The 11,176-nt window shown below is 50.3% G+C and overlaps 1 protein-coding gene across 2 annotated transcripts; it reads left to right on the top strand.

Annotated features, from left to right (window-relative positions):
* Positions 1-81: 81 nt before the first annotated feature.
* Positions 82-10,761, top strand: NOA1 (nitric oxide associated 1). Of its 2 annotated transcripts, none has more exons than XR_006167052.1 (7): positions 82-1,043; positions 1,702-1,866; positions 2,711-2,907; positions 5,058-5,189; positions 7,312-7,428; positions 9,263-9,525; positions 9,832-9,905. XR_006167052.1 is itself a non-coding variant. In XM_009972990.3 (7 exons), exons 1-7 carry the CDS (start codon positions 128-130, stop codon positions 10,035-10,037), a joined length of 1,851 nt encoding a protein of 616 aa, XP_009971292.3. In that variant the 5' UTR covers positions 82-127; the 3' UTR covers positions 10,038-10,761. The 2 variants fall into 2 exon arrangements, 1 of the variants encoding a protein (XP_009971292.3); XM_009972990.3 differs by lacking the exon at positions 9,263-9,525 and adding an exon at positions 9,122-9,239 and having other exon boundaries at positions 9,832-10,761.
* Positions 10,762-11,176: the final 415 nt, after the last annotated feature.

Below are 11,176 nucleotides of genomic sequence, written 5' to 3'. Positions count from 1 at the left end.
GTCACGGGGCGGGACGGCTGCGCGCGCCGTCTCCCAGGAGGCAACCGGGGGGAAGGGGGGAGAGGGGGCGGTGAGCGCGCATGCGCGGTTCGTTAAGCCCCGCCCGCCGCGAGGCGCCGGTGCCGCCATGCGCCGCCTGGTCCCGGCGCTCCTGGGCCGCTGGGCCCGCGCCTGGGCCTCGCTGCCGCGACGCGGGGCGGCGGTAGCCGGCGGCGAGGAGGAGCGGTTCGTCTTCCTGGAGTACGAGCCGGAGCCGGGTGAGGCGGCGACAGCGGCCCCGCCGCCCCGTCGGGAGCGGCAGCAGCGGCAGCAGCGGCAGCCGAAGCCGGCAGCGGCGGCGGGGTGTCCCGACGCCTCGATGCTGCCGAGCGGGGTGAGCTGCTCGGGCTGCGGGGCCGAGCTGCAGTACCGCGACGGCGCGGCGCCGGGCTTCGTGCCGGCGGAGAAGTACCGGAGCCTGTCGGAGAGCGCGGCGGGGCTACGGGGCGCCGTCTGCCAGCGCTGCTGGCAGGTGACCCACCACGGCCGCGCCCCGGGGCTGCGGCTGCCCCCCGAGCAGCACCGCCTGGTCGTCGGCGCCGCCCTGCGCAGCCCCCCGCGCCACGGCCACGGCCCGCTCCTCCTCTACATCCTCGACGTGCTGGAGCTGCCCGACCCGGTGCTGCCGCAGCTGGCGGGGCTGCTGGACCCTGACATCCCCGCCGCCGGGCTGCTGGTGGTGGGCAACAAGGTAGACCTGCTGCCCGCCGACTCCCCCGGGCACCTGGGGCGGCTGCGGCGGCGGCTGGCGGCGGCCTGTGCCCAGGCCGGCCTGCGTGGGGCCCCACTGGTGGACGTCCGCCTGGTGAGCGCCAGGACGGGCTTCGGCATGGAGGGGCTGGTCAGCCGGCTGCAGCGGTCCTGGAAGTGCGCCGGCGACGTCTACCTGCTGGGCGCCACCAACTCCGGCAAGTCAACGCTCTTCAACACCCTCCTGCGCTCCGACTACTGCAAGTCCCGCGCCCCCAACATCGTCGACAGGGCCACCGTCTCCCCCTGGCCAGGTCAGGGGCGCCGCTCTCCCCTCTTGCCGTCGCGGGTGCTCTGACGCCGGCTGCCCTTCCCCCAGGGGGAAAGGGGAGGCTCGTTGCCCCACTGCCGTGAAGCATCACCGCGGCGAGCTCCAGGGCCGCGCTTCAGATCGTCACCTTCCTCTAGCTGGGAGGCATGTGCCAGAACGTGCTGGGCATCTCGTGGCAGCAAGGGGGTTTGTTAAACCCGAGCCAGCCTGTGTGCTCCCCTGCCAGGGGGTTGGCAGCCGATCCGTCTGCCCTGCTGTCTCCCTACCGATTAGGGGTGCCCTCCGCTCGAGAGAGACTGGGAGGTGGACTGGTGAGCGCCTGTAAAACAATTGTAGGGCAAACTAAGCTGCCTGGAGCTGGTTGATTAAGTCAGTCTTGACACCACTTGGCTTTGAGACCCTGTTCCATCAAACCATAGGTGAGCGCAGGTCTCGAGCAGGTGGATGCCTTGTTTCTGCCACCCTGCCTGGGGAGGCTGGTACTTTCTTTATGGGAGCAGCTGTAGTTCCACCTCCAATTTTGTGTTACTGGGTTTCGCCCAAAAGTTGAAAAAGCAATTTTTTTTTCTTTTTCTCGTCCCTCTGATCTTAAATGTGCCAGGTAGTCAGAGGCCCAAACATGCCTTCTTTTTTACTTCCAGGAACAACACTGAACCTGTTGAAATTTCCAATTATTAATCCTACATGTGACAGGATATTCCGAAGGCAGGAGAGGCTGAAAGAGGAGGCAACAAAAACAGAAGATCAACTAAGCAGTGAAGAAAAAAAGTACCTTAATCAACTTAAAAAGCAAGGTTACTTTGTGGGTGAGTATTGCCTCTCTGCCCTAATGAAAATACTGCGCTACACAAAGGATTCCTTAACTCCTTAATTTGCTGTAGAATCCAGCTGGCTTTGGCAAGTAATGTCTTCCCACACTGAAAGAACTAATTTCCATTTAATTATGGGAAGAACTTGTTATCTGTAGTAGCAATAAAAAATTCCCAAACTTGCATTCAAGTTTTGACCAGCTTTTCTTCCCTGAGTAATGGGTGCAAGACCTCTAGCTTCTCTGCAAGTAGCATCGTTAGTATTTCTTCTGAGTACTTATTTTTCAGCTGTTGTAGCAGCATTGCAGAGGTGTCCTCTGTGCAGTGCACCTCCCATCAGCATTTGCTAACCTTGTTCAGATAGCTTAGTAGGTTATAGTGATGTTGCGTTATAGGCCATCTCTTGTTCTCTGAGGAAGAAAACAAGTTTAATTTTTAAATGATCATGTTTTGTCTGCAGGCCACAGTGGTTGTACATCGTTTTAGTACATATCCAAAAGAGCGAGTTGCCAGAAGGTAGTCCTGATTTTCAAATAATTCTGTGTTTGGCAGTGTAAGGCACTGAAAAAAGAAGGCAGCCTGCTTTACTGTAAAACAGAAATAAATGGAGTGTCTGTAATCTGGTCCCTGCTAAAGTTTTGGGACTCGAGGTGCGCTAAGCAAGAGTTATAGAAGGGATTTCTTAGCATCTTGGCTTTTGAACACACAAATTTCTAACCACATAGCATCTTTATCACCTTTATATTGCCACTTCTTTTAAGCAAGGGAAGGGACAGATGTCCAACTGAATGAAAGGCAAGTTAATAACTTAATTACCAGGAAACCTTTTGTTTTAATCCAGGAAGAGTTGGAAGAACATTTCAACAACAGAAGGCTAGCCCTGTGATTGACTTTGACCCTGACATGCTCTCCTACAGCATAGATGAAGAGCCCAGACATTCCCCTAGGAAGCCTGAGGAAAGGGAGGAGTTCACATACAATGAAGTGAAGGATGCTCGCTGGTGTTTTGACACTCCAGGGATTGTAAAGGAAGACTGTGTAGGTACTCTGTGGTGCTGTGTTTCGGGATGACAGGGTTTGGGAGGACTGTTCTGCCTTGACTGTGCACATGGGAGAGTGTTTCTGCTGCAGTCCTGGGGTTAGGATTCTTTTGGTTTGGGCAAGTGTATTAAAATATTGTTTGTGTTTACGTGGGAAGGATTCATTGTGTTAACGCTGTTGCATTTCTGAATAGTGCATGCTGTGATCTTTGCAAAGGAACTGTACAACTGCGTCATCAAACTTTCTTAACATCTAAATGACGGGAAGTGATAGTGCTGTAAGTAAGTTCATACCAGCACTTTTTTAGCACTACCAGCTTACTGGAAAAGGTGGAGCTTAGGAGCATAACCACTGTTGTGTGACTGAACCAAATCTTTGAGAAAGCATTCTTCTGAAGCTAACAGGATCCGCAGTGTTCCTGTTAATAGCTTCGATGGGTCAGACCTAGCTCAATGTTTCAGTAGAGCAGTGGCTCTGAAGCCAGTGCTGATGTAGTACACATGTCCAAAAAAGTCGCGGTTTGATTTTTTTGATCGCTTTGATATCTATGCAGAGCTACAGGTCATTTTTGGGGGAAGATTAAAAAGTACAAGGACTTTGGAAAGTTCTGAAGAGAATCAAGTACAAGAACTGTACAGTCATCAGCTTAGAGACCTGGTTTGGTAACTGGAGATTGGATATGTTCTTCCCTCTTCTGGAGTTGAAAAGTGTGGAAAATAAGTGGGCTTCCCTGCATCCAGAAATACTTGCTGCCATTTCTGATTTTTATTATCCTTGCTGATTATACATGCCAAGTTTCAGAACAAGTTTTGTTCCCATGGTCAGTGTTTGATCTAACTGTAGGACAAGCAGATACGTGGCAGATGTTGGCAGGGAAGATTTTTAGTTATGAGCAGGTTTGGGCTTTTTTCTCTTGGAAGAAGAGCGAAGGAAGGCAGCTGTTAGCATATGATGGAATTAAATTTTTGTCCTTATTCCTTGGTGGTTTGGTTTTAGCTGCTTCCTCATGACTCCTTCCAAAGTCAAACTTCTGGAAAGCCTGGAAGAGGATTACTGATAACTCAAATTTTTGTTTAAGCATTGCCAGATACATCAGAAAACCTGCCACTGGCCGGGCAAAGTCTCCTAAAGGATCGGTGTTGAAGGCTGCCCTGACTTTCAAGCTAAAGGTTGTCTGCTTGTGAACATAGGAGGAGCATTCGGGGTACTGGTTGCACCACAACCCATGTTAGTTCAGTCTTTTAATGCTGAATTGAATCCTCGTGGCCAGACTGCTACAAACTCGTATTTGCATGACTGTGGCATGCACGGGGGGCACAGATGGAAGCATTTCTGCTGTCAGTTCCCTGTGTTTAGGAAAGAGATGCTGTCAGCATGGAGACTAGCTGCTTCCTTCAAAGTAGTGCTTCCTCTGAACTTCTGTGCCTGCACATTGTTTCATAGCTGGTGCTGTGGCTGCAGCACTACTGGTTAAATTGCTGGCTTTTAAGTAGGCTTTGCAGTGTATCATTTCACTGAAATAAGTTAGCACCTAAACAGATGAGCCAGTTAAGCCGGGAGATGGAAGGAAAAAGGGAGGAGAAGAAGACAGGCAGCAGGAGCGTTTGGGAGACCTCACAGAGGGGAGAGCTTGTTTCACTGTGCCTAGGGTAGGGATCCCTGGTGTGTGGCAGGCTGGTCATCCTGCAGTTTGAGTTGTGTCGCAACGTGATCCTTTTCTCCCAGTGAGATATTTGAGACTAGCTTTGCTGCTAGTATTGATTCGGCACTTTGTGTCGCTATGTAAGTGGAGTATCTCAAATGTCATAGCTGAAGGTGGTTTTCAGTTCTGCAGGTGGCTGCACTCATGCTAAAGCACAGTAAAAGTTGTGTGAGCTTGTTCCAGCCAGACCCAGGATTCCCAAATGCATGGTCCAACAGGCTGCTGGCAGCTGTTACATTCTCTTATGGACCCTGCATTGCCATGGAGACCGGTGACATCCCTACCTCCTCCTGTTTCTCACTTACTGTGTGGGCCAGAATTGAACTGTTCTGTTAGACGTTCTTCACACTGTTCTACTTGATCTTTTTCTTCTATCAGTATAATACCAATATGAATTTAATTGAAACATCTGGAATGAGTTATGGCAGTACAATTTATTCTGCAGGTTTTAAATCTTCTGACAGAGAAAGAAGTAAAGCTGGTTTTGCCAACAAATGCCATCATTCCACGGACCTTTATTCTCAAGCCAGGAATGGTCTTGTTTTTAGCAGCCTTGGGACGTGTAGACTACTTACAGGTAAGGGAAATAGGATTTTGTAAGCAGCTGCTTCATCTCTTGTTATAATACCAGATGATAAAAGGCTTTCTGGGTAGCTTTTTTGGACCCTTTCTTTGCTGCTTTTGAGGTGATGAATCTGTTAATAAAGCATGCATAAAGTCACAGTGCCCTGGGATGGGGAGTTGCAGTTGAAGGGTTTGATACTTGTTACCAGCATGCAGTATTTTATATTGTGTAATGGTAACTGCTTTGGAATGGTAGCAAACACCTTCAGCTCAATGTGCTTCTCATAACATACAAAAGTACAAGTTGGGGAGGAAGGAGAGTGCCAGAATTAACTGGGAAAATAGGTGGGTTTCCTCATTTCTGTGTTTTGTGAAAGCTGTCTGCCATGAGAGAAAAGCAGAGGCATTTTGCTTTCCTGACACAGACCTCTCTGAAGAATCTGCCCAAGGAAGCAATTAAAAGTACACGTATTTTAGTTTCTGTAAAAATATTTTTTAAAAGTGGTCTGCGCATGTGTCCCCACCAATTCCTTCCGTTTATTGGAAATCTCATGCCATACACATTTATTGAACTGGGTAGAGCTGAATTCCCATGATGTTTCCTCTGAAAGCGGTGGTTTCTTCCAGATACGGATCTAGCAATTAAAGTAATGTTTTCCTCAGTAGTTTGCTGTGTTTTGGGAAGGGCATGTGTGTGTGGCTATTCCTTTGTTCCAGTCAGCTTTCAAGGATCACCATAGAAATGTTGAATTGGTACTTTGCTGAGGTCATTCATGACCTGCTGGAAGAAAACCAGAAAGGTGGACGGGACAGGATTCTGTCAGTAATAATGTACCAGTATGGCAGGAGAGCTCCATCATAGTTAAGGTGAGAATCCAGAGCTCAGTCCAAGAAAACAGCTTGGCAGTACAGAGGAGTAATGCCTCACTCAGGGGAAAAAATGCTGTTTGTGAGGAGAGCAACCCAGCAGGAACGAAACTGTCTTTATCTTTACTGTTTTGGGCAAAGCTCTAGGAAAAGAACTTCTAAGCATGTTGGTTGGGTGCTGTGAGTGACTCACAAAAGCAGCTGGATTTGTGTCCCTGACAAAGTAGCACAGCAATACAGGTAATGTCTTGCTGTCAGTAAACGGCCTCTGTAGAAATACTGTGAGATGAGGTAGCTGCAGGGCTACTCGGGGGGGTTGTTTTGTCGTGAGGGATGACTTTTGTTCTTGGGAATTGTGGAAAATGTGGCTGATGTTGGCAGCCTAGGGAGCCTGAGGTCAGGGTGAAGAAGTCACACCATCTCCTGATGAGAGAATCGGGCTCAGAGACCTGTCCAGCGCAGCAGGGCTGGCCGGCTCTGTGCTACAAGCCTGTTTTCCATGTAATAGTGCTCTTGGCAAGCTTAATTGTGCATATTCAGGGCCCCAAGGTCCTTGGTATCTGTCTCAGCCCATTGCTGTATAAGTCTTCTGAATCTACATCGTCCAGAGACCTTGAAGGAAGACAGTTGTGCTCTGATCATGACAGAGGAGCCCCTGCCTCAGATTAGATCTGTGAGGAGCTTGAAGGAACTGCCACACTTGAGTTTCCATATTTCAGGCTGCTAGCAGTGTTTGCGGAGGTTTCTCTCCTCTCTGACCCTGTTTGCTTTGTGTGCAAAAGTTACGATCGTGCCTGCTGAAATTGTTCCACATTCAGCCTTCGCGTAGTTCAAGAGCATCTTGAAACCAAGTATGGCTCAGTGAGAGATGCATGTTGGAAATGTAAAGTGATAGGAGAAGCAGCAGCAGATGGGAGATGTCCATCGCCTCTCATGCTAAATAATCAGAGAGTTTGTTCTTGGGAATTAAACTTGAGCAAAGATACCTCTTGGATGATTTGCCTGAGGTGAGCAGATGTGATGGCAGGGGATATGGTATTGGGGGTGCTTTGAGGCAGGATGGTGAAGCCATGGCTGCTTCTGTCCTGGAAGCTCAGCTCCCTGTTTATATAAACCCTAGCTGCTCTGCAGAGACAGAGGCAAGGATCCCTCGGACAAGGAGGGGACATAAGTCAAAGAAGTTTTCAACCTGCGGGAAAGAAAGAGAGCAATTCAGGGCTGCTTTTCTGTTATCGTAAACAACACCCTCCTCTTGTTGTTTATCTCAGGGAGAAAAGTCCGCCTGGTTTTCTGTCGTGGCTTCTAACCTGTTGCCAGTCCACATTTCTACCCTGAGTAATGCAGATGCCATCTACAAGAAACATGCTGGCCAAGAGTTATTAAAGGTAAGAGGAGGTGCTGTCGTGGGCTCTTGGCTGCAGATAGACAGGCTGTCCCACCTGGTGAAGCGCCCTGGCTGGGGCACAACTGACAAGAAAAACCAGCATGTGCCAGTGTCCTGGCTTGAGCCCACAGGGCAGCTGAGCACCACACAGCTGCTTGCTCACTCCTTCCCCCTCCTCAGGAATGGGAAGGAGAAAATACAACAGAAGGCTCGTGGGTCAAGACAAGGACAGGGAGGGATGACTTGCCCATTATGGTCATGGGCAAAAGACAGACTGGTTAGGGGAAGAAAAAAACCCATCAATTTAATTCAAACACCACCGACAACAACACTTAACAGAGTAGGACAGTGAGAAGTATAACCATGTTTTAAAAACACCTTCCCCCCCACCCCTCCCTTCTTCCTGGGCTCAGTTTTGCTCCCGATTTCTCCATCTCCTCTCCTCAGCAGTGCAGGGGGCAGAGAATGGAGGGTGCAGTCAGTCCTGTCACTTCTCCTCAGGGGGAAGACTCCTCCCGCTCTTCCCCTGTTCCAACGTGGGGTCCCTCTCGTGGGAGACAGTCCTCCACAAACTTTCTCTGGCATGAGTCCTTTCCACAGGCTGCAGCTCTTCCCAGGCTGCCCCAGCGTGGGTCCCTCTCACACTTTGCAGTCCTCCCAACGCTGAACTATAACAGTGGGGTTCCCTCAGAGTCCCACCCTTCTTCAGGTGCAGAGACCTGCTCCAGCATGGGGTCCTCCATGAGCTGCAGGTGGGCATCTGCTCCACCAGTGACCTCCGTGGGTGGCAGGGGTGGCTCTGCCATCTCCCCGTGTGCTGCAGGGGAGTCTCTGCACCGTTACGCATCTCCCCCTTCCTCCTTCTCTTTTCTTCCACTGACCTGGGTATTCACACAAATGCTTCCCTCCATTCCACCTCACAACTCCAACTCTTCCTCCTCAGTTTCCCTTAAGTATCTTCTTGCAGAGGCACAACTGCCGTCGCTAGAGGTGGGTCCAACTTGGTGTTGGGGAAGCTTTGAGAAGCTTCTCCCAGGGGCTACCCCTGTAACCCCTCCCCTGCTACCAAAACCTTCCGCCACACACACAAACCCAGCATAGTCAGGAGTTTGGGACTTCTGCAGTGGGAGAGCAGAGATGTGCAGCGGGGAGCACTCTTGCACAGGCTGCATGGCTGCGGCTGTGTTAGGAGAGAGCACCTGAGATGGGGTTTCAGAACAGATTGCAGTTGAAAAATGTACCTTCTTACTCTTTTCCCACCGGATCCTCTGCTCATCCCTTCATCTTCCAGTGGTCTGACTTTTTCCTTGGGATTGCCACATACTGTGTAGCACTTTCAGATTGATGGGGGACAGGGTGAGCTGTCCTTGTCCTGGCAGCTCCATTCCTGTTCACATTGAGAACAAGTGCTGTCACCCACATCAGGGTGGCTGGCTTGAGCCGCCAGCTGGGCCCTGCAGTGGGCACTCCGTCTTTGCTCACCTCTGAGCTCCCACTGGGTTGCTTTGGATGGGATCCTGATTCTGTTCTTGGCAAACCTGAAAAAACTCCTGTAAGGTATTCAAGCCAGCTCTTATGTGGCTAAAAAGAGTCTAATATCTTTATTCCTACTTGTGCCTTGCTCACCGGCTTAAGGTAAGAGTGCTGAAGCATCTCTTGACTGTTTAAATCTTCTCTCCATGTTTTGATCTTAGGTTCCCATGGGTGGGGAAGAGCGAATGAAAGAGTTCCCCCCACTTGTCCCTCAGGACATTACGCTGAAAGGAATTGGTACCACTGAGGCAGTTGCAGATATCAAGCTTTCTTCTGCAGGTAATTTAATATTTCTTTATTAGTTTGCTTTGCAGGGTTTATATCCTAGAAACATTGATGGGAAGAGGCCTCTGAAGGGATGAAGCTGTATTTTGTGCTCAGAGGAGGACTGTCACCAACACAAAAACAAGGCAGCCATGACTTTGTCCAGCTGAGGCTTGGCAACCTCCAAGAATGGAGATTGACAACCATGCCTGTACGGGATAACCATATTGGAATACTTTATGCTCTGGCTGCCACACCAGTTCCACAGCATCGGGAATGGCTGTGACAGTCGGCTGTCCAGGTGAGAGGGAAAGGGCCATGGATTGGAAAGCTTTGTTATTGTGGTTTTGGTAGGTAGTTCCCCACTGTCCCTCTTAAGCTCACCTTGAAAGAGCTGTATCTGGGGAGAATAAGATGAGGCTTTAGGTGCTGCCTTCTATTGGGAAAGAGCTGGATGTTACCCTTGAGCTCGGTTTCTCAGAGAAATCACACCTGGGTAGCTCAGGTTCTTCGCCAACATGGGAGGCACTGACTTTGTGCCAGAACCCTTGTGCTGATCCGAGTGACTCGTCTTGCTGACTGTCTGTATTTTTTTTTGTCTGTGCAGGCTGGGTGGCAGTGACGGCTCACGCGGAAGAGAAATTGCTGCTCCGAGCCTATACTCCTGAGGGCACCACGGTGGTGGTTCGGGAGCCTCCCCTTTTGCCATATATCAGTACCATCAGAGGGGCCCGGATCGCAGGCACTGCTGCCTATAGAACCAAAAAGCCTCCCTCCCTGGTGGAAAACCTGAAAACCACGGAGAAGAGATAGCACTTCTCATCGTCTGAGCAAGGTAGAAGGCAGAACAGCTTCTGGAGAACCTTATTGCTTATTGATATGCAGGAGAGCTTGGGCTCCTTTTTAAAGGCAGACAGGCACATTTCTGAAAGCAGGCCTGAGGGGAACTCCACAAGTCTGCACCTGATCCAGCTGCTGAACTGCAGCCGTTTTGAATGATCTAAGTGGCTGATACCTTGCTGTGAGAGGTGAAACGGCTTCTCCTGGGACCTGCCAGTATCTGTGAGCAAATCCCTTTACCTGTTCCCTCTTGAAATACTGGATGGAAACTCACTTGCCTGCCTTGGGCTGGCTTTGCTGTTCACAGACTAGGTCTTCTCTTGCAGATGTGCTCCTATAGGTCAGAAATCACCTTGTTCTTGGAGGCTTTACAGTGTTTCCAAAGTGGGAGGAGGCGGGGGGGGGGGGGGGGGGGGGGGGGGAGGAGCAGGGACTGCTCCAATGTGGGTATGACCCTCCTAGTGGCTGATACTAACTCAACAACATCAACCAAAAATCAGGTCCTTTCAGTATCTGGGGCAGATGAAGGAGTGCAACTCTCTGCTTTTGGACACAGGAAAGGTGAATTAGTGCAAAGCAGGTCTGCTCATACGCCTGAAGAGGAAACTTGCAACTCACTGCTTTGATTTGGCTTCTGTAGCTTGTGTAAAGGTTTCTGAAAGTGAGGGTGTAGAATAAAACTTTTCAAAGGCCCTTAGTCCTTTGTATCCTTTTCGAATTGCTGACAAAGCACTCTTGTGTGGTCATGAGCATCCTGCTAACTACACAAAAGCTCTAGCAGGAAGGCCAGCATTAGAGGAGTGTATCATGCCAGGTCTGACAGCTGAAGAGAGGCGAGGCTGCTGCAGCTCTATCCTGCCAGGTCCTGCCTCCAGTGAGGCTGCAGATGCCTTCCCAGTAGGCACAGAGCACATGTACACGCTACATACATACACCTTTGGCCACACAGATCACAGACAGACACACACACAGCACTTAATGCAAACAGACAGCACCAAGGCCCTGTATGCACATGTGTGTGTGCACGTACACACACAGATGGTGGATCCCTCCCTCCACTTGCTGGACTAGACCCTCGATGATGCCACTTTCCTAGTTGCTGGCATCTGGGA

The sequence above is a fragment of the Tyto alba genome, unplaced genomic scaffold (genome assembly GCF_018691265.1).
Source record: "Tyto alba isolate M040663 unplaced genomic scaffold, T.alba_DEE_v4.0 Super-Scaffold_6, whole genome shotgun sequence".
NCBI lineage: Eukaryota > Metazoa > Chordata > Aves > Strigiformes > Tytonidae > Tyto > Tyto alba.
Note: the sequence above shows the minus strand (reverse complement) of the source record. Positions and strands in the feature narration are given on the sequence as shown.